This window comes from Trachemys scripta, chromosome 1 (genome assembly GCF_013100865.1).
Source record: "Trachemys scripta elegans isolate TJP31775 chromosome 1, CAS_Tse_1.0, whole genome shotgun sequence".
Classification (NCBI taxonomy): Eukaryota; Metazoa; Chordata; order Testudines; family Emydidae; genus Trachemys; species Trachemys scripta.
Window position 1 is genome coordinate 199,432,880 of NC_048298.1, and position 27,731 is coordinate 199,460,610.

The following is a 27,731-nucleotide window of genomic DNA, read 5'->3' on the forward strand; positions in this document are numbered from 1 at the left end:
ATTTCAGGATGCACTGACAATGGCGGTCCATTCTCAGAATCTGGCTTTGTCAATGCCTCCACCTGAAGACTCTTCATCCAGGAAGAAGTGAGATTCAGCTCCTATGTCAGGTGCAGGATGCGAGAGAGCTAAGGATCTGAAAAAGAAGAAAAGGTCAGGATCAGAAACAAGCAGTTTCTCCTCCCTTCGTGTTCACATCTCAACTGCTAGAAGAGGGCCTCATCCTCCGTGATTGAACTAACCTCGTTATCCCCAGACTGATTCTGGCCCGCATATTTATACCTGCCTCTGGAAATTTCCATTACATGCATCTGACGAAGTGGGTATTCACCCATGAAAGCTTATGCTCCAATACATCTGTTAGTCTATAAGGTGCCACGGGACTCTTTGTTGCTTTTGACAGACTCTGTTTCCAGAGATGTCCCATTTCAGAAAAACATGGTTGTGGTACCAAGGAAAAATGTGCAGCCATCCTCAGTGTTGGCCTCATTACATAGAGCCAATCCAAGAGAGAAGGACCTACAGGGACGGAATCTCATTATAGAGCCAGTCTCTGATTCTCAACATAGAGGTAGGAGCCATTCCTCTGTGAATTCAACAATATCAGATCTGGAGGTGCCTGTCCTGAGGATGAGATCTAAGCATCCAATTAAAAGAAATGATGAGAGTTCATTCACTAATATGGTTCCAAATAGGGTTACTGTTAAAGCAGTAGTTCATCAGGTGGATCCATCTATGGCTCTGTAGACAGCTGAGCCAGGTACTACATCTCAGAACATGTCAGGTGTGTTATTACAACCAATCAGGCTGACTGCTTCTCCAAGTGTCAGCAAAGAACAGGAAAGGGTCAGGGGCTGTCTGCTGCTGCCTCTTCCAAAGACCCCTTTGGGTCCCAGAGAGGAACTTCTCTCCTTTCTCCTTTTCAAGAAGGTTATTGTCTCTAGTCCCATCTGAGCTGCAAATGGATTGGGACCAGAAGAGGGGTGTGGATTACAGATTAGAACCAGGAAAAATGTTTTATAATCAGTTCAAAGCAGCCCTGCTGGATCCGCAGGCACAACGATATTTCCAGCCAGATCCATTAGTGGAGTTTTTGCCTGAGTGGCATGTCACTCCTGGTGTAAGGAGGTCCCAGTGGCCATTTCTGGCACCTTATCAAGAAGGATCAATCTGTGGGGACAGACCTTCAGCAAGACAGTATCAGGAGGACATTCAATTGTCAGATCCAATGGACAGGGACCAGCCAATGACGCTTACACAGAACAAGACACCTATGGAAATAAGTGAAATATTATCCAGCAAGGAAGAACTAGAGCTGGCAGAGTCCAATTCAGAATTAAGAGATGCGCTTTCTCCAGATGAAAACGAGGGGAACGTCTCAGTATCATCACCATCCGAAGAGGCATTAGCCTTTCATGAGTTACTATCTCAAATGTGGAAGGTGTTAGATATTCCTTCTGTTTTTGTGGAGAAATCATCACATCCTATCTTTGATATTTTCATGGCAGCAGCTAGTCAATAAGTCATTCTTCCCTTGTTAAAGGGATTGTTCAGCCAGCAAAGGCAGCATCTATGTAAGAAGGAAGACAAATTATATAAATATATAAGGTCTTGCTGTGTTTCATACTCATCTGCCTCCTAAGTCATTGGTGGTCAAAGCAACACTTCACAGATCAAAAGGTGCCCAAACTCACTCTACTCCATCATTTAAGGAGGGGAAGAGGCTAGATGTGTTAGGAAGAAAAATATTTTCTTCAGCTACATTTTTAAATGGGCAAATCCAACTATGAAGCTGTCATGGCTAGGTACCAATACCATCTCTGGAGCAAAATGTCCTTTCTCCTTAATGCACTTCCAGAGGAAATGGAAAATTTATCAAGTGCTATTTTGAATGAAGGATTGAATGTTACTGCACAACAGTTGAGAATGACTTTTGACTCCTCAGATACTTCAGCAAATCACTTCGGTTGTTTCAGTAAGGAGACACGCATGGTTAAAATCAATGTGACTCCCTCATGAGACAAACATGAGGCTTGAGGACCTTCCATTTGAAGGGGAAAGTCTGTTTAGTATTCAGACTTATGAAGTACTAGAGAAGATGAAAAATGTAAGATCTACTGCTAGATTTTTAGGTTTCTTTAATACAGGGAAGATGCCACATTCAGTTGCATTACACAAGTATCAGAGGTGTTACCCTCCTTCATCTTTTACTTCATTATGATTATCAGACAGGCGTATCATTTCCAGTCTCAACATACACCTCTACCCCGATATAACACTGTCCTCGGGAGCCAAAAAATCTTACTGCGTTATAGGTGAAACCTCATTATATCGAACTTGCTTTGATCCACTGGAGTGCATTGCCCCTCCCCCCCCCCCCCCCCCCGGAGTGCTGCTTTACTGCGTTATATCCAAATTTGTGTTATATCAGGTCATGTTATATCGGGGTAGAGGTGTAATTATAACCCATAAAGAAATTTAAAACACACAATAATAAATGGAAAGTTTTATCTTCTTTGTTCTCTACAGTTCCTCCAAGATATCAGATTTGACATGAGGACACGGAGTTTAAGCCAGTCCACTTAGACGTTTATCCACAGTTTGGGGACTGGTTAGAGGGTACACTTTTCAATCCTGCTAAAACATCAGTAATTCCGACCATGCATACATGTACCCTAGGATGGGGAGCCCATATGAACAATGAATTGTTGGTCAGAGATCATTGGTCATCAAAGGAAAGGAATATACACATCAATATTTTAGTACTGAGAGTAATCAGACTAGCTCTAAGGTCTTTTCTACCTCAGCTCAAAAACAAACTAGTTCAGGTAGTAACAGACAATAAGGCATGATTATATTATCTAAACAAGCAAGGGAGGACTCACTCTGTGAAATTATGTAGGGAGGCCAAGAGTCTTTAGGAGTACTGGATAGAACACAGTATTAATCCAGTAACAATTCACATAGCAGGGGAATAGAACACCCTTGCAGGTCATATGAGTAGGTCATCGGGTCAGATGCACTAATGGTCCTTGAAGGACAAAGTAGTGAATCACTTCTTTAGTTTATAGTGGAACCCAATAATAGACCTGCTTGCATCCAGCAACAGCAGGAAATGTGAGAGATATTGTTCCAGGGCAGGTAGAGACAAAGAATCAATATCGGATGCTTTTCTAATACACTTGGGTCAGGGTTTAATATATGCTTTCCCCCCATTTTCACTCATTCAAAGAATGATAAGATAAGACAGGACAAAGTCAGGATGATTTTAATAGCACCGGCATGGCCCAGACACCAGTGGTATCTGGATTTGATACATATATCAGAAGGATTAGTGGAACCTTTACTGCTGACACTGGATTTGTTGACACAACAAACAGGGAAAGTCTACCATCTGAACCTTCAGTCCCTTCAATTGATTGCATGGGGAATAAGCCTTTAGATGGGCTAGAATAAAGTCTTTCATTAGAAGTACAAAATGTACTGTCCAATTCTAGAAAATAATACACATGACAGTGTGCTATAGTCTTAAATGGAAAAGAAGTTCTTTGAGTGCTTGTTCATGTCGATTCCAGTCAGGTTTGTGCATGTGTATATGCACAATGGCTGGAAGAGTTTTCCCTTAGCAGCATCCATCGGGTTGGCTTGGGCGCCCCCTGGAGTCATGCCTTCATGGCGCTTAATATATAGTCTTGCCGACCACAACCCCTTCAGTTTCTTCCTACCGCCAGTGATGGTGGCTGGAACTTCCCTTGGCTCTTGCTCAGCAAGTTTTCTCTTCTATTCTGTGTATATAGTTAGATAGTTCCTAGTAGTACTCCAGTTAATAGTTTAGTATAGTAGTTGGGGGTCTCCCCCTTTCCCCCACTCTAGCCCCAGCGCCGTCACATGCCATGGTTTCCAGGCTTTAAGAACTGCATGTCTTGTGCCAAGAGCATGCCAAAGAGTGACCCGCACTCATTGTGTTTTTGATGTCTGGGGGAGACCCATCAGCAAGATCGTTGTAAAATCTGCCGCAAGTTCCGCCTGAGAATACTTAAAGAAAGGGAACAGCAGCTGAAGGTGATCCTCATGGAGGCAGCCTTATGCCCCCACTCCAACCCGGGCTCAAGAGATCTGACACTTACGATGTCGTCCTCGACGCGGAGCGCCCCGGCGCCTTCGGCGCTGAGGAAGGACTCCTCCAGGGACTCTCCTCATGGGGCTCATCTGATAGTAGGCACCACTCCCACGCACCGGTGCCTCAATAGAAGAAAAAGCCGGATGACTGTTCTCCTCTGGCTAAGCCTCGAGATGTGCGACCCCAGGTGGGCCACTCCTCAGCATCTTCTTCCAGGGTCGTGTCGACTCCTATCCAGGTGAGGCAGTCAAGTCCGGCCCCAGCTTGATCACCGGAGCCTACGCAGCAGCTCCAACTCCCATCCCCACCGAAAGCGTACCAGGCTGCCAGAGATCTCCTCCACCTCACGGCACCGTCCTCGCCTGCCAGGGAGGAACCCGTAGCACCGACGGAGCCCCGTCCTCCGGTGCACTCTAAGGAAAAGCCGGTTATGATGTCGAGGCGCTCCCCTTCGCCTTCTCCATCGGCACCTACACTCTCCGACAGAGAACCTTCCCGCTCCCCGAGCTCTTGACGTTTGAGGCACCGAGAATCGGCCCCTCAGTGGTCTTCAGTGTCTGAGACCTTAGAGAGCCTGACTCCTATCGCTCAAGTAGGAGCAGAAGCTGTAGAGCGAGGTCAGGCAGAGACAGAAGGGAGCATCAGGCGTGGCCGCCTCAGTGGCTCTTCAGGACTCCCTGGGCTTATCACCAGGGCCAGAGAGGACCTCAGGGCCCACGCTGAGTGACATCTTCAGTGGCCTCTGCCACTTTCGTGCCGCCTTCCGCCGTGCATCCGCCCCTGGCGCTTATGGTCCCGACGCATTTGCCTCCGGCCCCATCATTGACTCCGGCACTGTGCTCGGCTCCGACTTCAGCACCCGTCTCCCATGCCTGCACCGTGGTTGACGTTGACCTCGATGCAGGCACCTACGGCCCTGGTGCCAATGTCGGCACTGGGCCCCCTGACCCCAGCGGTTCCTGTGAGTGTGCCAATGCAGCTCCCTCCGGTGAGACTGATGCTGACGCCGACATTTGCTTCATCCACACGACCTCCTCCATTGCTGCCCCAGGAGTCACATGACCCCTCTGGGGCACATGGTAGGGAGCTTCCACTACCAGCACACACTTCCTCCTCCTCGTTGCCGGACGAAGCGTTGGCAGGGACGTCCGTAGCCCAAGCGTTAGAGGACAGAGTTCTACAGCAGTTGCTCCGCAGGGCTGCCCAAGGTCTGGGCATCAAGGCCAAGGAGGTGGTAAAGGACATGGATCCCATGGTGAACATCCTAGCACCCTCAGGGCCTTCACAGATAGCGTTACCACTCATAAAGATGGTGGTGGACACCACTAAGACCCTGTGGCAGATGCCAGCATCCCTGCCACCCACTGCCAAACGTAATAAGTGACGGTATTTCATCCCCTCCAGAGGCTTTGAGCATCTCTACTCTCATCTGCCTCCGGACTCGCTAGTGGTCGATGCGGCTAACCAGCGGGAGAGACAAGGTTTCCAAGGTCCTTCCCCAAAGAATAGGGATGCTAAATGCCTGGACCTCGTGGGTAGAAAGGTCTACTCCACTGGTGATTTGCAACTAGGATGACCAGATCACCCTGGTCAAATATCGGGATGTGGGAGGGAGGGGGGGCGGAGGGGTAGAGGGGAAAAAAACCGCTGGCAGAGCAAAAAAAACAAACAACCCCCACCCCATTCCTCCTCCCTCCGCAAGCGCTGGAGGGAGGCCCGGGAGACACAGGGGAGCGCGGGGCTGGGGTGAGTGTGAGTCTGGCCTCGCCCTAAGTGCAGGCAGGACTCGGGCAGTACCTGGAGGGAGAGTAGGGGGGCGGCCCATGGGGCCAGGCGGCGGCGGCTGTTCTCCCCACGTGGGCAGCGGGACTCAGGAGCAGCCACTGCTGCAGCTCCCACTGCCGCGGGGGGAGGAAGCAGCCAAGCATGTGGCACTTGGTGGCTCTGGCTCTGGCGCCCGCGAACCCCCCGAGCCCAGGCCTGCTGCGGCGACCCAGCACGCACGCTGCGCGCGCCCAGCCCCTGGCCAGTCGTGTCTGGGCTGCCTGCCCAGCTGGTGCAATCCCGCAGGCGGCCCTGGAGTGGGGGCAGCAGGCCCCAGCCCTCCCGTCCTGCTCGGGTCCCACAGGGGAACGAACGGGGCTGCTGATGCTGCCGCCCCCTCCAGAGCCTTTGCTTGTTTGTCCAGTGTCCCGACCTAACATTGGTTGGGACGCGGGACAAACAAGCAAATATCGGGACAGTCCTGATAAAATCGGGACGTCTGATAACCCTATTTGCAACTCCATATTGCTAACCAGCAGGCCATTGTGAACAGGTACTCTTATAACACCTGTGCTTCAATGGCGAAGTTCACGGAGCTCGTCCCTTCGGACTCTTAGTCAGAGTTCACCGCCTTGGTGGAAGAAGGGAAATTAGTCTCCCACTCTTCATTGCAGGCAGCTTTAGATGCTGCAGATGCTGCCACAAGAGTCATGGTGACAGGGGTGGCTATGCGGTGGGGGGCCTGGTTGCAAGTCTCAGGGTTACCCTACGAAGTCCAACAAACAATTCAGGACCTCCCGTTTGAGGGTGAGACTCAGTTTTCAGAGAAAATGGACAAACAGCTTCACATCCTAAAAGATTCCCGAGCCACCCTCAGATCCTTGGACTTGCATACCCCCGCCATACAGGAGACACTTCCGCCCACAACCTCCTCAAATGTTCCAGCAGCAGAACCGCCAGGACAATTCTAGGAGGAGGAACCGGAGCAGTAGGAGAAGGCAACATCCCTCCGCTAATCAAGGCCAGTCCAAACTGCCCTCTGGCCCTAAACTGGCCTTTTGAAGGTGTGGTTGAGGATGGCGCACCAGACCAGAGACTGGATCTACCCCGCCTTACCTTTTCCTCCCGACTATCCCCTTTCTACCATGCATGGTTCCGTATAACTTCAGACCGCTGGGTCCTTTGCATGGTAGAGAGGGGATACTTCATCCAATTCTGTGCTCTTCCACTCCCCTTTCCCATCCCTCTTCCCCATCCCTCTTCAGGGACCTTCTCATGAGCAACTTCTCATTCAGGAGGTGCAATCACTCCTAGCACTGGGGACGGTGGAGGAGGTTCCACTGGAGCACAGAGGCAAGGGTTTTTATTCCCATCATTTCCTAATACCAAGGCCAAAGGCGGCCTCAGGCCTATCCTGGACCTGCGCGACCTTAACAAGTTCATGAGGAAACTCAGGTTCCGCATGGTCTCCCTGACCTCCATTATCCTTTCACTGGATCCAGCAGAATCATATGCTGCCCTCAACTTGAAGGACGCATATTTTCACATAGCAATCGTGCACAACCACAGAAAGTTCCTCAGGTTTGTGGTCAATGGTTCCCATTACTAATTTACTGTCCTCCCTTTCGGCCAGTCAGCAGCACTTCGAGTATTCCCCAAGTGCATGGCAGTCATCGCCACCTTTCTGTGGAGACATCAGGTACAGGTGTTCCCATACCTCGATGACTGGCTGATCAAAGGCCGATCCAAGGCTCAGGTAGAAGCTCAGGTGGCATTCATCAGAGCCATCTTCGAGAATCTGGGCCTACTACTGAACGAGGCGAAATCAACTTTGTCCCCAGTCCAGAAGATAGAGTTCATAGGGGTGGTTCTGGACTCAACCCAAGCCAGAGCATTTCTTCCGCAGGTGAGATTCCAGGCCATGATCCAGGGACTCAGGCAGTTCCCCACCACCACCGCAAGAAATTGTGTCAGACTTCTTGGCCACGTGGCGGCCTGTACATACGTGGTTTGGCACGCCAGACTCAGGCTTCGGCCGCTTCAGTTGTGGCTTGTGTCAGTATACAGACCTGCCAGGGACAGCTTGGTCAGGATCGTGACCCTGCCTCGCCCTTTCCTCGACTTGCTCCTGTGGTGGACAGACGCTCAGCAGGTGTGCTCAGGAGTCTCCTTCGTTGCCCCACAACCATCCCTAGCGTTAGTGATGGACGTGTCAGATTTGGGGTGAGGAGCTCATCTGGGTGACCACAGGACTCAGGGCCTCTGGTCACAGACAGATCTCCGTCTTAATATCAATGTCAGGGAGTCAGGGCGGTACACTTAGCGTGTCAGTCATTCTGCCTGTATCTAGCAGGTCGATGTGTATCGGTCATGACAGACAATATGACTGCGATGTTCTGTATCAACAAACAGGAGGTGCACACTCCTCTCCCCTGAGCCAGGAAGCCCTCAGGTTATGGGACTTTTGTATAGAGCACTCAGTCAATCTACAGGCATCGTACCTTCCAGGGTCCAGAACGAGCTGGCGGACCGCCTCAGCAGGTCTTTTCACAGCCATGAGTGGTCCTTTCACCAGGACGTCGCATCTTTGTTCTTCCAGAAGTGGGGCTGTTCCCTGATCGACCTCTTTGCCACGCGACGCAACAGGAAGTGTCAGCAGTTCTGCTCCTTCCAGAATCACAGTCTGGGCTCCATAGCGGACGCGTTCCTCCTCTATTGGGGGGACCGCTTCTATACGCCTTCCCACCCATACCGCTCATCCACAAGGTCCTGCACAAGATCCACAGAGACCGGGCTCGGGTCATTCTCATAGCACCAGCCTGGCCCCGCCAGCATTGGTACACGTCTCTCCTAGACATGTCAGTGGGAGCCCCGATTACCCTGCCACTCTTCCCGGACCTTCTCATGCAGGATCACGGGCGGCTCCAGCAACCAGACCTGCAGTCGCTGCATCTCACTGCCTGGAGGCTCCATGGCTGAATCTGTTTGAGCTTTCCGGTTCAGAACAAGTCAGACAGTTCTCTTGGGCAGTAGGAAACCCTCCACTAGGGCCGCATACCTGGCCAAGTGGAAGAGATTTTCAATCTGGTCAGCTCAGCGTGACTTTTCCCCGGCGCTAGCCTCAGTGCCTCAGATTTTGGATTATCTTTTCCACCTAAAGCAGGAAGGTCTCTCCTTGTCTTCTATAAGAGTACACCTGGCTGTCATCTCGACTTTCCATCTGGGGGTACAGGGACGCTTTGTTTTCGCTAACCCCCTGGTCAGTCGCTTCCTGAAGGGCCTCAACAGGTTGTACCTACACGTCTGCCAACCGGTTCCTGCTTGGGACCTTAATTTGGTCCTCTCTAGGCTCATGGGGCATCCCTTTGAGCCTCTAGCAACATGCTCCCTGCTCTACCTCTCCTGGTGGCGATAACTTCAGCCCAAAGGGGCAGCTCAGGGCTCTAACGTCCGAGCCGCCCTACACCGGGTTTTTTAAGGACAAGGTTCAGCTCAAGCCCCATCTGGCCTTCCTCTCAAAGGTGGTATCGCAGTTCCACATCAACCAGGACATTTTCCTCCCAGTTTTCTACCCCAAGCCTCATGCGAGTAGCAGGGAGCATAGGCTCTACACTCTCGACGTCTGCAGATCGCTGACCTTTTACGTTGAGAGAACAAAACCATTCAGGAAGTCAATACAGCTGTTTGTCACAGTAGTGGAGAGGATGAAGGGCCAGCCTGTTTCGACACAGCACATTTCATCATGGATTGTGGCCTGCATTACCGAGTGCTACAGTCTAGCAATAATCCCAGCGCCCCTGATAACGGCACACTCTACAAGAGCGCAAGCTTCATCAACCGCTTTCCTGGCTCAAATCCCCACCCAGGAAATCTGCAGGGCGGGGACATGGTCATCGATACACACTTTCACCGCACATTATGCAATTACTAGGCCAGACAAAGATGATGCGGCCTTTGGTAGAGCAGTACTCCAGTCAGTGGACGGCTTCGACCCCCGCTCCTAAATTTGCTTGGGAGTCACCTGATTGGAATTGACATGAACAAGCACTCGAAGAAGAAAAAATGGTTACTCACCTTCTTGTAACTGTTCTTCGAAATGTGGTGTTCATATCCATTCCAAGACCCACCCTCCTACTCCTCTGTCGGAGTAGCTGGCAAGAAGGAACTGAAGGGGTGGCGGGTTGGCAGGGCTATATATTAGGCGCCATGAGGGCGTGACTCCAGGGGGTGCCCAGGCCGAACTGACATATGCTGTTAAGGGAAAAATCTTTCGGCCATCGTGCACGTGCACACACCTGATTGGAATGGACATGAACAACACATCTCGAAAAACAACAGTTACGAGAAGGTTAGTAACCGTGTGTTTTTTTGTGTGTGTTTTTTTATTGTGGATTCCCTTGAATAATGTGGATCCTTATACGGCACCAATTAATTATATATTAGAGTATTTATTGTATGTTAAGAAGACATCTCTTTCATTATCTTCAGTTAAGGTTCATCTCTCAGCCATATCAGCATATCATGTACCTGCAGAAGGAAAATCAATTTTTACTAATGGAACAATTAAGAGGTTTTTAAAGGGCCTTAATTTTGTATCCTCCAATAAGAATTTCTATGCCCTCCTGTGATCTGAATGTAGTACTAACACAAATAATAAGATGTCACTTTTAACAGCACTGGGGAGCGGTTCTTTATTTCATCTATCTGTAAAAATATTGTTTTTGGTAGCAATCACTTCCATCACACAAAAATGAATTGCCTGCATTAATGGCTGATCCATCATTGACTGTGTTTCATAAGGATAAAGAGGTTTTTTGCACTCATCCCAAGTTGTTACCAAAAGTAGTCTCTGATTTTCCCATAAATCAATCTGTAATTTTACCGTTTTTTCTCCAAACCCCATACTCATGATGGGGAAGCTAAATTAAACCCATTAGATCTGAGGAGAACATTTATCTTTTTATTTAGACATAACTAACCAATTTAGACAGTCTTCAAGGTTATTTGATATTTATGAAGCTCATAAATCCATTCCTTGAGGCATCAGAACTCATGCAACTAGATCCAAGTCAGCTTGCATGGCTTTCTCTAGTCAAATTCCTCTGATAGAGATATGTAGAGCAGCAACCTGGAGGTCTGTTCACACTTTTACTAAACATTATTCTTTAGACTTGGCATCTAGATCAGATGCATAGATTGGCAGGGCAGTCCTGCATTCCTTGTTTAACTAGAACTCTGAGTCCCACCATCCTGGGTCAGAGATTGCCTATTAATCTACCCCGTGTGTGGGGATATGTAGAGGACACCTGAAGGAAGAAATTTGTTTCTTACCTGTAACTGAGGTTCTTTGAGCTGGATTCTGCATATTCCCACTCCCTATCCATCTTTCCCCACTACCATGAAGTCCTACCTACCAAAGGGCCTGGATCATGGGGGAAGGAATCAAGGCAGTGGAGCATCATGTGTCTTTTAAACCCTTGTGCTAGAACATACGGACTTCACTGGGGGCGGGGAGGTGATGGCAAGGAAGGTGTGTGGACGTTCCTTCGACTACTGCTAGTAGAATTTTACCATTCAGTCTGCACTGGTTGGAACATCCCATGAGTGGGAATATGCAGAGTCCATGTCAAAGAACCTCAGTTACAGGTCAGTAACTGTCATTTTTCAGGTTTTGATTTTTACAGTCAGATCATAAGAAAAGAATCCATTAGTATTGGATCATTCCTTTTACATATTAGTAACCAAATCTATTCATGCCAACTTCCTCCATTAAAAATGTCCATTTATTGCCATATAAATAAGAGAAAGCTTAATGCCTTTGGCTAAAATAAGCTCCTGTCTAAAAATCTAGCAAAATTTTAACCCAAACTTTGAGGTTTGAAAAAATGTTGCTAACTTTTTTGGGTTGCATTTCTATGTGCCTCCACCTTACTTAATTTCAGTCTGGGCCAGAAGCATCACTACTGAAATACCACAAAAAGATTATTTCCTGTATGATTGACTCAATATAAAGAATAGGCAATCTCACAGTGACAGAGTTTCTTGATGTCCAGACCAATTAAATTCAGATATTGCCAAACTTTTGGTTGTTTAATGAAGCTTAACTGAAACTCCCAGGATGTAATTCTCCTGAAACCCTGATGTAAATTTGGAGTAATTCCTCTGAACTCAGTGCAAAACTGATGCATGTGAGAAATGTGGAGGTGCCTAGTAGCAACTATATTGGGTATTCAAATGAGCTTAAAATGGGGCATAGATTTCTATTTTTCTCCACAAGAAGTTGACCTTTATGCCCTTTGAATTTTCTATGTAGATTTGTTTGGTTTCTCTTTATAAATTTGTAATATGAAGTCTTACAATTTGTGCTCTGTCAAATTTTTCCTTGGCAGACCTAAATTTTCAATGTTCAATAATATATCTTTAAAATGATGGTATATCCACCCAAAGTTTGGCAGAGAGGTAGACTCTGTGGACGTCTGGTGCAAAGGGGTTTTTGCTTGTTTGTTTTTTAAATTGGATTTGGGATAATTTTTAGGAGAATAACTGAAAGTGTAGATGCTGTGCATGCAAGCCTTATTGGATGCACAAAAAACTTTTTCCATCTGACGCTTTTCTGTCAGAATGTACGCTACAGTAAAGAAGAGTTCACGTGCAGCTGCTGACAGAGAAAATATTCTCAGTTATCAGCTGCACATCTGCCCTCAAGGAGACTCAAAGAGCTTGGCTTGTTTCGCCTAACCAAAAGAAGGCTGAGGGGAGATATGATTGCTCTCTATAACTATATCAGAGGGATAAATACCAGGGAAAGAGAGGAATTATTTAAGCTCAGTACCAATGTGGACACAAGAACAAATGTCTATAAACTGGCCATCAGGAAGTTTAGACTTGAAATTAGATGAAGGTTTCTAACCATCAGAGGAGTGAAGTTCTGGAATAGCCTTCCAAGGGGAGCAGTGGAGGCAAAAGACCTATCTGACTTCAAGACTAAGCTTGATAAGTTTATGGAAGGGATGGTATGATGGGATGGCCTAATTCTGGCAATTAATTTATCTTTGACTATTAGCGGTAAATATGATTGGCAGATTGGCAGAGGCCCTGGGGCTTTTTCACCTTCCTCTGCAGCAAGGGGCACGGGTCACTTGCTGGAGGATTCTCTGCCCCTTGAAGTCTGTAAACCACAGGTTGAGGACTTCAATAGCTCAGACATAGGTCAGGGGTTTGTTACAGGAGTGGGTGGGTGAAATTCTGTGGCCTGCATTGTGCAGGAGGTCAGACTAGAAGATCATAATGGTCCCTTCTGACCTTAAAGTCTATGAGTCTTCTGACTTATTCGCTCATTTAAGAATATAAATAAACTAGGAAGCTAACACACAAACTTCTTTGTGAAGAAGTTTTTGTACTACAATTTTAGCACAAACACACTACACCCCACAAGTTTGTCTGCCCCCTAGTGGGGCCAGCCTTCCATTGGACCCTTTTAACCTTCCTTTTACAAGCAGCCCTTTGCCAAAAACTGTCTCCTATCACAACCAATTACTACATCAAACATTTACGACTGCTAGTGCAGAGAAAAAAAATATCGGATAAGGGCTGTGTTCAGAAAAGGGAGGTAGAGTTAAAGGTGTAAACTATGGTGTACTGTAGTTATGGTAATGGTACGTTGTGTGCTTGTGGGTGGAGGAGTAGCAAGTATGTACTGCTAGGTGGCTTAACTTTTAATTCCCTTGCTTTTCTGGATATGTGTCACACATGCAGTGTATGTAGCAGTTCTAATTGCTTCATAATAAAGTTTTGTGTTTTCATAGAAGCAGTCTTTAGATTTCTTGAGGCTCTTTTCCACTAGTTTCTCTTGTGAAGATCTCCAGAAGCCACTTGTTATCTCTGTAGCTTTTATGTGAATGAAATGAAAGAGTATCTTCGGCACATATTACTATCTGAAGTGAGCAAAATTTAGTCCTTTTTAAAGCCATCCTGTTTAATGATTATTTTAGTTATAGATCCTATTGCTATTTATTATTTTCTCTGCAATAGAAAGCCAATCCATTGTAATTTATATATAGCTTTGTATTTCAAATGAGATTCATTTCCTGGTATAGTACCATATTATAGCACCCGAAATAAAATCAATGTTAGAAGAGATTTCCTATAATATTAAATAAATAAAATCACATCTCTGTTTCAAGAGCAGGCAGTCAGACTAAATGATTCTACTCTGTTGTTTTGTTTCATTGTTATGGTAGTGAATTTTTTGTTGTCTGATAACAATATGCCTACTCATGTTCTTATTGACCAGAGGATTCTAGTCCACTTTCATCTGTAAATAATATTCTTTCCCAAGAATGGTAGATCTTGTATTTATTCATACTATAGATATATGAATTTAAGTTTTTAATTTTATATAAGGTAGTCTGTCTTATTTTGAGAAGTCCAACTATTACCTGACCTTTTAATTTCGATCAGTAGGTTTTTTCAGCCATGCTAATATGGTTGTTAGGTGTTCTACAAAGCCCTTTGAGGCACACAAGCTGCGTAGAAGCTAACCTGCCTCTAGAAATTCATGAGGGGTCTCAAACACCCTAAGAATGCCGTGTGCACTGAGCATGCTCAGCACCTCACTATGCCTACTAAGAAAAATGAGCTACTCAGACTTGTGCAGGACCCAGCGTGGCAGATGAGCCACACAGAGAAATCCTGCATCCCTGTCTTTTCCACCAGTGAGACATATGGAAACAAAGACTGGTGTGTGGGAGGTGGCTTTCCTCCAGGCTCCCCTTTCTATGTAATAGTGCTCTAGCAGGGAGAAAGCTTTTCTCAGTATCTCTCTTCCCCTAGTGGCACTGGTGCAAAGAAGGTTTCTCTGGGCTTATATTAAATGGAGAAGACCTATTAATAAAGTATTTTTCCATGGTGTTCCCCTGTCACCAGTAGTAGTAGTATAATAGTACATAGAGGCCTCAGTCAGGGATCAGGGCCCTATTGTGCTGGACACCTTACAGACACTCACAGAAAGACCATCTCTGCCCTGAAGAGGATACAACAGATATGAAAAGCACAGGATAAATTAAACCAGCCCCTGATGCATACTGTGCACTAGCAACCTGGTAATTCTCTTCTGACGTGCATTGTGCCATGTCGTGGTGTATCTAACCTAGATTGTAAAATGAGACCAAATCCCATTCTCTATATAAAACTCCATACGTACCTATGCCACTATAATGTACACTTCAGTAATAATGACTCCTAACTGTTTGCTTAACCCTAGCTAGCATCCTTTCTTCTCTGTAGCATTCAACACATTTTCTTTCTTGGATTATCCTTTGTATAATCCAATGAGACTTGAAGTCTCTCCACTGGTTTTAGTCTAGTTCCTCTGGTCTAATCCAGATTTTGCAGGGACTTCCCCTGTCAAAATTACACCATGCACAAAATTTTTGAAAGAAAAATTGTACAAACAATAATAAGCATACAATGTTGTAGCTGGGTGGCTATAATATACTGTTATTACTATACCATTCCATCAACCTCACTATCTTCCTCCAGGTTCCTCCTTAGAACTCAGTACTTCAACTTAGCCTTACACTACTAATTATCCACCCCTTTTCTCATGCCTCAGTTTATGCTAATTTAGATCACATTACAATACACCCACACACCACCACAGAACCAACATGGTGTGTAATAAGCGTAACTGTTCAATCAGGTTGCTTTTCTGTTGCATCCCTCCTCCTATTTGGTCTATACTTCATCTGCTTAAGCCCAAATAGACATGTCTGCATATGGAGGAGCAGAATCAGGAATTTAGATTGTAATTTCCATCCTTAGGGTCATGGATATCAGTTTAACTGAGTCAAAGGGAGTCTCAGTTGGAAAGGGGTAATTTACATGCCAGGGAAGAAAAGAGTTAATCAGGAAAAGCAATTAACAAGAGGGTTTAGGAAGATATAGATTAAAGTTGTAGAGTCTGGTATGCTTGGGTAAGCATCCACTTATTCTGTAAGGCACTGGGGCGAGGCATAGGCGGTGTGTTCTACCAGTCACAGCTGGGCTGAAGTCTGTCCACTGGGGATGGTAGTTGCCGGCAGGAGTTGGAGAAGTCGCAAGAGCCAGGTTCCGTAAGCAAGGATCAGGATCCGAGTTAGCCAGGGATCTGAGACCAGAGATAGAATCAGGAGGCAAGAGCCAGGATCAGAGTCAGGCTGGAGATTGGAGACAGTATCATATTAGAATCAGGAGGCAGGAATCGGGGTCAGATTCAGGCTGGCATCAGAGACAGAGATCAGGAGATCAAGAGAAGTCTGGCTTTACAGAAGGCCTATGTGTGGGGTTGCCCAGACAACTTCCTTGGAAGGCCCGAGGGTTAAATAGGGTGCTTGGCCAATCAGAGGGCCACTGTCTTTCACTCTGGGTCTCTTAGGCAGCACTTCCTGTGGCAACTACTCTCCATAGTACTCCCTTGCTGTGTCTCTGCATGGCCTCATGGTGGCACTGTGGGGAATACCACCTGTCTCAGGCTCTGCAGACTGAAGTTATAGCCTTCATGTCTACATCTTATGCCCTCCTGTTATTTGTTTTCCCTTCTGCAACCCTCCCTTTTGGCCTCTAGGCCCTGGCTTTCTCACTGAGTAACTTAAATCTTGCTGCAGCTTAAAGGGCTGTAGAAAAAAATATTGTACTATATTTTTGGGAAATAATATATGACCATGTAATTAATAATAGTACCAAGGTTTTATATAGCACTTTTCATCAGTCAATTTCAAAGTGCTTTGCAAAGGAGGTCAGTATCATCATCCCTCTTTTACAGAGAGAGAAACTGAGGCACAGAGATAAACTGATTTGCGCAAGGGCAACCAGCAGTTGAGTTGGAAATAGAATCAGGATCTCTTGAGTCCCAGTCAAGTGCTCTGTCCACCAGACAACACTGCATAATACATACAAAAGGACAAGTTGTGCATACAAGTCATCATTAGTTTGTGACTTAACTGGTTTTTAAATGATTAATTATTCAACTTCAGTGGTTTGATAAGGTAGATTTTTTTTTAAATGGACTGTCCTAATTTGTTTTAAAAACTGTTTGACACCATCACTAACAACTCTTTCCAGGCCAGGTTCTACCTTTTTACCACCAGCCATTTTGTTGTTTGTTCTTTTCAGAAATGGTTCCAAGATTTTTTTTTAATAATGGAAGATGTTTTTCACTCTCCTCTCATTCAAAAATGGCTGAAGCATTTTTACTCAAATTGTCCAGATAATTTTATTTTTGGGCAGAGTCTAGTCCTGGAAAATTTCAACCTAATATGTGAAAGTTTCAGAATGCTTTTAGTGACTGAAAACAGGATTATATTCTAGTGTGATCTTTGCAGTTTCTAGTTTTGGAAATGCAATGCTAATGCTTGCCAGTTAATTCTTGAAATCAGAAGACCCAGGGCTGTGGATCTCTGTAATACCTTAGAGAACTGTAATTGCAAAACATTCCCTTTTATTAATCCTGTTGTGTAACTATCTATTTTCATGTTACTGAGTCCATCGTGCATTCTGGTCTATACACCAACGTTTAGTTTTCAACAATATTTTATTTTAATATAATAGAAATGGCAAAATAACACTTATAAAAATAAAATATTTCGTCTAAAATATAGGATTAGAATTAATGTATCCAGAACAATAAACTTCTATTGTTACTTTTAAAAACATAATTTAAAAAAAACTTGTCACAAAAAACCAAACCCAGGGCATGTCAAGTTTCAACCCTTTGTCAATTACATCTGGGCCCAAACCTCCATTCCTCACTCAAATCAAGCTCCCACTGACATCATTTGGAGATTTGGATGTGCAAGGAATACAAGACCGCAAGCCCTATTTGGTTATAAACTTCTAAAAATTGGGGTCTGCCATGGACACTGTGACAAGTGCACAAAAACTGATAGTCTAGTAATTCTTGTTCACTGCCTGTTACTAATCTTTCAGGCTTGACAGCCATTTTGGCACAGGGGTTTGTCAGTTCCAGCTGTTGTAATGTAATGTTTTGATCTTTGTTAGTTTTAAATAGTATTACATTTTATTAAATGATGCCAACTTGCACGATATTGATCAGTTTTGTTCTGTATTATCACACAGTAAAATGCATTAAAACTGTCTGTTTAGATATGAACAAGTACTAATATTTTATTTCATTTTAAAAAATGATGTAGCAATTGTGAAATCAGTGATTTTGCCCACCTGATTTATATGGGCAAAAGCACTGATAGTGTGACACGTGCTCTGTTTGCCTTGAGCTTCAGAACACTTGTATTATCACAATGTAGCTGGGCACCTGGCTTTTTCCTATGCAATTGTGAATCACACTAGTGTAGTTCAGAAGCAGATAAACCGTAGCAACTACATTTACTGTGTGAGTGTATGTGAGAGGAGAGGCACGTATAAACATACTATATATTCCCCTTAAAGTCAGTTTGTTTCTTTTGATTTCAATGTACTAACCTTTTTAGTATCACATTGATGTGAAAAAAATAAACTAAACTAAAGAGTAGCAATGTGATCAGAAATAAAAATCATATACCTTCCATTGGTATTTTAAGAAATCAAACTTAGCTTCCTTTTTAGCAGTCAGTAATACCACGTTGTTAGTATTTGGGGAATAAACGTGCTGTGACTGCCACTAAATACTGTTTACTGCGGTACATTTTATCAGTCGTACCAGACTGTGCATGCTGAGTGGAGAATGTGTACAGTGGAACACATTAATCAAATAAACATCAACAGTGTCGATAAAAAGCACAAAAAAGGAACTAACTCAAAAAAAGTATTGATTTTTCCCCTCTCTCTTTTGCTTTCTTTGTGTGTTTGCACAGCTGATGGTGGCTCCTCATTCCACTACTGAAGTACCTGTTCAGTTCTGTCCTTCTGCCCTGGGAAGAGCCAATCACATGGCATCAATCACCTTCACATGCCCACAGGTATGATGCTATATTTAGTGTCCAAAGCACTATGAAATCAGATAATACAATATTTTCAAATATAGTTATAAATAAAAGTTTCAGTCCAAAGGACAATTTAAAATCAGATTTTTGGATCCTTAATCATACAGCCAGTGCAAAAATAATCGACTTAGATGCACATGATGAATAATTTGTTTTAGCCTTAGCTTTGCTCAGCTTTCAACATATCTACAATTTTAGATAGAATTAATACTGTTGGTTGATGTGCAGAGAACTAGAATATGCATTAGTATTTTTAATTTGCTTAGTAATTACCAGGTTATCCCAAATTATTCATTACTGAAATAGTCTTCCTGCTCTGAAATTAACTTAATAGTTCCTTTTGTACAGTATTATCATAAATAAGCCCCACATATTAATGTTTATCTTCATTTAAAATACTCATGTACTTGAAAGAATTGTCATCCTTTGATTTAACTTGAAACTAATCTTCTTTATATTTGATGTGTTAAAAATGTTAGCATTTTTCCTTTGTGTTTCCTGAATCTTTAAAGAGAAGCAACTAACTGGAGAAGCATGAGTCATCTCCTTGACCTACTAGCTTACTAAAAATTGCAGCTGGAGACAAAGAGCAGAACTGATATTATGACACAAGTGCCATAATGTCAGCACATGAGTTGTGCTTGAGTGAAATGTTTGCTTTCCAAATGTATGTAATTTCCTCTCTTTGTTCTTGTTGGGCTGTCAAATATCCTAATGGGCTGTTGACTTGAAAATTATCTCAGTTGAATGCTAGGGAAATGTCTCTAGCATGATTCTCAGTAATACTGCAAAAGCAGAACTTGTCTCTTCTACAAGAAAAAAGGAGTAAGAAAGTGATATAGCCCATTTTTTTTCTGATATCAGAATGCCTAGTGGACAGATTACCTGTAGGTGGTGGTTGCAAAGTATGCATTTTTAGAGTTCCCCTCCTCTTTAATATTTATTAAGAATAAAAGCAAGGAGCCAGCATTTCTGGTATAAGTGGTATATGACCAAGGAGGAGTTCAAGAGGACAAAATGCCATTATCTTTTTCTGAATCCTAATAGCTCTCAGAACCCTGGTCTATACATTAAAAGTTTAATTCTTCATCAGATACAGAAGCAATAAAGCAAGTAAATAATTCACTTAAACCTTTCAGGAACAAATTGAGCCCTGACACTTGATTTTTCTCATCCAGTGCATCTCCTTTCAAATAATGGCAAATCTCCAAATTTTTATCTGCAGCTGAACTTTAATCAATATCTCATCCTTTCAGTTGCTTTGTCCAGGCCCTCTCAACCTTTTCAATCTGTTGCTCTTACCTTTGTAATTTTTTTTAATGCCCTTTTCATCCCTGAACCATATGGATCTTTCTTTTTTTTATTCTGTTCACTTTCACTGCTACACACCTTACCAAATTGATGCCAGACGATTCCAGGATGCTATTTATTGCATTTAAAAAGATATTATGTATTTGCACAAATCTAAGGTGGTTCTTTTCTAATATCTGAATCCTAGAACAACTTTTTAACCTAAACAAATTTGCATTGATTTTCCTTTCTTGATTTCACTGATTAAATGCATCTGAACTGACACTGTAAACCATGCCATAGCTGTGTAATCTAAAATCAACTAATGACAGTAGTTATAGGATATACCTTAACTTTTTTGATTCTGCCTCTTTACTGAATTGAGAGAAGCTGCTATGGGCTGTTATATGCTTGATTTGTTTCTGGTTTAGAGCTGTGTGACGAGCTCTTCAAAATAAAAATCCAAGTTTAGGTTTTAATCACTTTACTATAGTTTTTGAAACCTAAAATTATCTTTGTTGGGATAGCACAACTGAAATGCCAGCTTGAATATAATGCATGCCCAGAGTGTTAATATATTTCTATCATCTTGTTCTCCTAGCATACCAGCAACATCCATATGTAATGGAGCGAGGCTAATAGTGCTAAGCAGCATAGGAGAGAAGCAGGGCTTTGCAATAGATCTTGTCAAATATTCTTTGCTTAGGGTTATTTTTTTAGTTCTTTCCTCCTGATATGCTGCAGTGGGCAGTGCATATTCTTCATCTGCATCCTGTTAGATTTCCATTTCACATGCAAGCCAAACCTTTTCTTTTAACACTAGATTTTTTTTTTGGTCTAATTTTTTACAAAATTGGCCTCTAATTTTGGATGCTTCATTTTTTTGGCTGCCCAACTTGAAACACCTTGAGGATGTTTTTTCTGAGGGTGCTCAGCACTTCAAAACATCAGGTCCAAAGTGTCTCCAGCCGAAAACACAAAAATAGAGGCAATAAAAAAAATCTATGAAAACTTAGCCCTTTTCCTTCTAAGACAGCATGGTTTATCTTTAAACATTTCAAATTGAGTGAGCAAAATTGCAAAAATAGGACTACCAGGAAACTGATTTATTTTCTATCAGATACATCTTTATTAACAGCTAACTTTATAGGCTACTCCCTCTGTACAGCTGCATTAAAAGGGTACCTTCTCCTTTACTGATAGTTTAAGTAAACCTGGGGTATATATCTACCATGATAGCTAGTTTACCAGGCCTGGATTCACAGTAGAGCAGGACATCAATTACAATATCTAGTTTACCAGGCTTGGGTTCACATTACAGCTGGGCTAAACCAGCTGAGAAACGGTTAAATTGATGTATAGCACATCTGCTTCTCCAGATATATCATCTGCCAGAATTCAGGCTGTTGTGTCTCAGCTCCTTAGTGTGAGACTGTCAATACTCCTTCAACCTGTTGAAGATTTTTAGCCCCTTGGGCAGTGACGGAGCATGACACCCTAATGGATGTTGCATGTCACATGTTCATTATAACTGCTGCTTTTGGAACCTTCCAGTCAGTTTCTTCTGTGATTGCAAAGAAGCTCCCCCAAAAGCTGATCTGGGTACTCTCCCAAATTGCAACAAAATCTTTTTAATGATAATTCCTGCCTTCTTGTCAGAGTCTGAGAATGGTGTTCACAGATTTATAACTGAAACAGAGCTGTATTATATTTGTCAGCAATATCTAAGTAAATTTTGATTCCATCTTCATCATCACTTCCACACAGTCCAATCTGATTCTACACCTGAGTTACCCCAGCTATTAAAGTTTTTCTACCTTATGATTTATTCTAAACTTGGCAGGAAAGAATTGTTTTATTTGCCTTTTCCTCCACCTTCATGTGGATATTTTGTCTTATGATGTGAGGATGAAGGGAAGTAGTTTACTAAATTCAAAGGAAATAGACTATATTCATTCTGGATAGTGGAATTACACCAGGGATGAACTTGACCTGATGTGTCTAATAAAGCATTTATCTTTTAGGTATAGGAATACGGGAACTTCTGTACTGGATTAGACCAGTGGTCTATCTAATCCATTATGCTGTCTCTGAGAGTAGCCTGTATGAGTTGCACAATTGTGAAGTAACCTGACCACATAGGGGATTTTCTCCCTAACTTTTGTTCTAGTAGTGGAAATTATGTCTTGGATTGGAAAGGGGATTTATATACCTTATTAAAGTGAAAACAAATCATTTTTTTATATTCTAATTTATGTAACTATGGTTGTTCTTCACATCTCTATATAAAGATCTAATCCTTTTTTGAATCCTACTAAATTCTTGGCCCCAATGATTATCTGTGACATTGGGTTCCACAGGTTAATTATGTCATGTACAAAAAAACTTTCCTTTAATAGGCTTTAATTTTCTTTTTCTTTTCAATTTAATTGAATGTCCCATTGCTTATAAAGGATAAATAAGGGCACCCAATGTACCTTCTTTCTGTATTCAGTGTAACTCCCAAGTCCCCTTTTATTTGTCTCCTCTCTAAACAGACCCAATCTTTTCAATTTCACTTTATATAAAATATTTCCATGTGTTTGTCACCCCATCCCCCACTCTTTCTGTTATATCTTTATTCAGATAGAGTGTCCAGAACTAACCACAGAACTCCAGATCATGGTGTACCAGTGATTTATATGACAGTGTGATATTTTCATTCTTTATTTTCTATTCCATACCTTGTAAATCCTTTACAATAGTTTGGTTTTGTCCACCACTGCACATTAAGTAGTACTCATTGAGCTGTCCCCAGTGAGGCCCATATCTTTTTCCTGAGTGGTTATTGTACATTTAAAACCCCATAATGTATATGTACAAATAACTCAAACGGTTCCTTGCAATAATTGTGAGATAATTATTGCATTTGTCAACAGTGAATTTCATCTGTCATCATGCTACTTATTCATGTAGTTTGGTTAGGTACTTAAGAAGTTCATGACTGTCTTTTCCAGTCTTGACTAATGTAAATAATTTTTTTGTCATCTGCAAATGTTGCCACCTTGCTATTCACCCCCTTTTCTAGTTAACTAATAAATATATTAAACAGTACAGTTTCTAATACAAAAATAGAAAGCATCCTGATGTTAACATTTTGTCGTGTGAAAAGTTGATCATTTACTCCTACTCTTTCTTTTTTTACCTCATAACCACTGAGTTGCATTAATAGGCTCAGGCGAGGGACTTTGCAAAGGTTTTTCAAAAATACAGATACATTATTTCATCTGCTTCTTTTTTTTATCCACGTATTTTGTTGACACACTCAAAGAATTTTCCTTTAAGGAAGCAATGGTGATTTGTTTCTTTCCCTCGTCTCATGTTAATCTAGGCATTTTATAATTCTGTTTTTAATTATTTGTAACCATTTAGACATTGCAGAAGTATTGAGGTCTGTAACTGCCAGTTTCACCCCACTACCTTTTAAAAAAAAAAGTTAGGTACAACTATTGCCCTCAAGTCCCATTTTCAGGAAATGGTGTATAATTTTGTTAACTCAGCCACTTCATTCTTAAGTTCCTTCAGAACTCTTGGACCATCCAGTCCTTTTGCTATTTAATTTCTCATTTTATCTGAGGATCTTCTCTTTGAGCACTGATAACGATCAAAGTGTACAATCTTATTACTTGCAAAGAATAGGTCTGGTGCAGGTATCTCCCATAACATCCTACGTAATGAAGACTGATGCAAATAAATCATTTATCTGCAACGTCTTTATCCTCCTTAATTGCTCTTTTGACTCCCTGTTCTCTTAGTCTCCATGCTGTTGATGTATTTAATATATTTCATATTTGTTTTTATACATGTATCTCTGGTCTTTAAAATCCTTTCTGACATTTAGTGTCACAGTGTTAGTTTTTTTGTGTGGTTCTTCTGTTATCCCTTATATATCAGTTATCTGTATTCTTCCTCTGGACTTCTTGCCACTATATTCACAATGTGTCCTTCTTTACATTAATCTTTTAGACCATTGGATCTATTTCTTCCAAGAGATCAATGATTAGAATAGATAAAAACTGAGCGTAAAGGGAGAAAAATAAAGAAAAAGTTGGACAATATTTCTTCCACTAGTATACAACCGGACCAACAGAAAATGAGAAACAAGTGAGCTTCAGTAAGATATACAATATTCAATGTGGAGACTGTTTTTTTCCCCTAATATCAACGTTTTTCTTTTGCCTACAGCTTAATGAGTGGATATTTCATCTGTCTGGGGTTGGCCTTATCCCTCAGCCAATGGAACCAGCTAGCATAAGTACTTGTATTGGTCGTCATTCTTCCATCATCATATCCTTCAAAAATCCTACCACTGAAGATATACTGGTAGATGTGCTGTTAACAGGTAAAGACTCTTGCTTTAATAATTTCTGTTTGATTGCATTAAAAATGTCTATGGTATAGAGAAATGGTTACTAGTCTAGAAATCGCATGATATGATACAATAGAAATATACATGGTGAGGAACAGTTACTTGGTACCTCCATGCCTGTGCTTTGGTAATGTGGCTTGGTTATAGTCTTACTTAATATTCTTCTTAAAGGTTTTCTCATCAGATATAGATACAGGCCCAGAGCGTGTGCACACATACACACACACACACACACACACACACACACACACACACACACATATATATATATATATATAGATAGATCGATCGATCTCAGGCTAAATCAGGCCTGTACAGATTTTGTAATACTGAAGGCTGCATAGACATCTTGCTTGGAGCCTGAATTACATTTGAATATGGCTAAATGTAAATGAATGCATCTAGGAACAAAGAATGTAGGCCATATTTACAGAATGGGGACCTGTATCCTGGGAAAGAGTGACTCTGAAAAAGATTTTGGGGTTTTGATGGATAATCAGCTGAACGTGAGCTCCCTGTGGAAGGCATAAACAGGGGAATCTTGAGTAGGTGTAGAAAGGTTATTTTATTTCTATATTTGGCACTGGTGTGACCACTGCTAAAATACTGTGTCCAATTCTGGTGCCCGCAATTCAAGAAGGATTTTGATAAATTGGAGCGGGTTCAGAGAAGAGCCAGGAGAATGATTAAAGGATTAGAGCGATAAACTCAAAGAGCTCAGTTTATTTAGATTAGCAAATAGAAGCTTAAGGGATGACTTGATCACAGACTGTAAATATATACATGGGGAACAAATATTTAATCGTGGACTCTTCAGTCTCACATAGAAAAGTATAACATGATCCAATGGCTGGAAGTTGAAGCTAGACAATTCAGATTATAAATAAAATGTACATTTTTAACACTGAGGGTAATAAACCATTGAAAAAGTTTACCAAGAGTCGTGGTGGATTAAGGACATAAGTATAGCTGTACTGAGTCAGACCAAAGATCGATCTAGCCCAGTATCATGTCTTCTGACAGTGGCCAATGCCAGGTGCCCCAGAGGGAATGAACAAAACAGGCACTCATCAAGTGATCCATGCCCTGTTGCCCATTCCCAGCTTCTGGCAAACAGAGGCTAGGAACACCATCCCTGCCCATCCCGACTAATAGCCATTCATGGACCTCCCCTCCCCTCCATGAACTTATCTAGTTCTTTTTTGAAGATTCTCCATCAATCACAATCGGATGTTTTTCTAAAAGACATGCTCTAGGAATTATTTTGGGCATGTTTATGGCCTATGTTATACAGACGGTCAGACTAGATGATCACAATGGCCCCTTTTGGCCTTGGAATCTATGAATTCAGCCATAATACTGTCCAGGCAAGAACGGTGTTGGAGATTTATTGAGATTAGTCATTAACTATCTCATCTTGAAATTTAGTGTTCACATAAATGACATTTTAACATATTTGATGGCTTAAGTCATTTAGCAAATGGAAGTTTTAAAGACAGGTTGTAGCTAGCTCAATAAATAGGGGAGTAATGCAAACTAAATCTCTGTGATGGCTGGTTTCTTGTCATAATGATAGCAGACATCTGACCCTTTCAGTTTTAGATGTGAAATTCAGATCAATCACCTACAAATAAATCATTTGGAGATCAGAGAAGATAGCTGTTCTTTAATACATCTTGCAGTGGAACCTCTCAACATATCAGCACTGAAAAGCAAATTGGGATGGGACAAATAGAGACCTTGAAAAAAATCCATAATTTGCATACAAGAACTAGATTTGAAATCTTTATTTTGGCTAAAGCTGAATTCTTCAGTGTTAGTTTTGTATACTATTTCTCAGCTTCTTAAAGTATGACTTCTGGTTCTGTGACCATGCTGAACAATGTTGGGGTATATGCAAGCAATACATGTGTGACAGAGTGTAGGTACCCCACCCCAGCAATAATGTAATAAGTAATTTGCAAGGAGAGGAAGACATTAGCCTCCCTGAAAGGGAGGAAAAAAACTGACCTACCTTATGAGCTGTGGGTCCTGGAGGGAGCAGCTGACAGCTGGACCTCATTAGTCCCAGGTGGGTGCCCTAACCGCCAGTCTAACAGAGTTAGATTCTGTCTGTCCCCTAGGTCTAGTCGGTTTGTTCCAATCACTCATTATTTATCTGCAGTGGAACAGCTTAAACAGGAGAGATTGAGGGAGCCCCACATCAGAATAGCCCAGAGGTTAGAGTACGCTCCTAAGAGGAGGGAGAACCCTGTTCAAATCATTTGTCCCCCTTAGGCAGAGTGGGGAATTGAACCTGGGTATTCCACATCCCAGGTGAGCACTCTAAGCACTGGGCTAACCGTTAGAAGGTCAGTGCTTCCTGCTTCGGCTGTTTTGTGCAGAGCAAGGCAGGTGTCTAAGTCATTCCCACAAGAAACTACTTAGGCGCCTAAGCTGCTTGACTTCAGGAGATGGGCTTCCATTCGCGGATAGCTAACAGAGAGAGGCTTCCTTGCTGCCTGGACATAGGCATTTCTCTCCATGAGAGTGGCAGGGTTAAGGACACACCGTTGGCATCTCCCACTGGCTATTTTAAGTGGCTCCCCACCTAGTATTTGTGGCTGTTGTGATCCCATTCTTAGGTGCTTGTCTCACCCCATTCATTGCATAGGAGTCTAGGTGTTCAACTCAGGTTTTGTGTATTGCAGCATAGTTCCTGTTGTTTTTTCTAGGTGCCTAAAAGTTAGGTGCCATAACGTTCAGCAATTACAATTCCTACGTGCTTTGTGGATTCAGGCCTTGATTCCTAGGAGAAACGAATTCTAGCTAGACCTTGCTCCAAAAGGGCCTCAACCATTAAGGACTAAGGTCCAGGACCAAACTATAATGGAGGGGTAATTTCCCCCTTCTCTAATCTGCAAATCTCCCCTCTACATTCCTACTAATCTCCCCCCAAACCCACCGTCCAAATCCCACCCCACCTCAGGCTCAGATTCGCCCTTAGTCTCTTGATTCCCCCCTCACACACCCACACCCACCCTACCTCCACTTACTTTCCCCACAGGGAGCTTCCAGTCAAACTTGTTCTATCTCATCCCTACTCTTCAGAATTTTGTCTACAATCCTTCCCACCCCACGATCTGGCTGGGATCTTGCCATTTTATAGCAGGCCTCTTCAATTCCATTAGCA

The 27,731-nt window shown here is 42.8% G+C and overlaps 1 protein-coding gene across 1 annotated transcript in view; it reads left to right on the forward strand.

Annotated features, from left to right (window-relative positions):
- Nucleotides 1-27,731, forward strand: part of CFAP47 (cilia and flagella associated protein 47) — a 660,392-nt gene that overhangs the window by 461,471 nt on the left and 171,190 nt on the right. Inside the window, exons 55-56 of the mRNA XM_034754614.1 lie at nucleotides 18,733-18,837; nucleotides 24,376-24,532. Coding sequence (XP_034610505.1) covers nucleotides 18,733-18,837; nucleotides 24,376-24,532 — 262 coding nt within the window. The remainder of the gene's footprint in view (nucleotides 1-18,732; nucleotides 18,838-24,375; nucleotides 24,533-27,731) is intronic.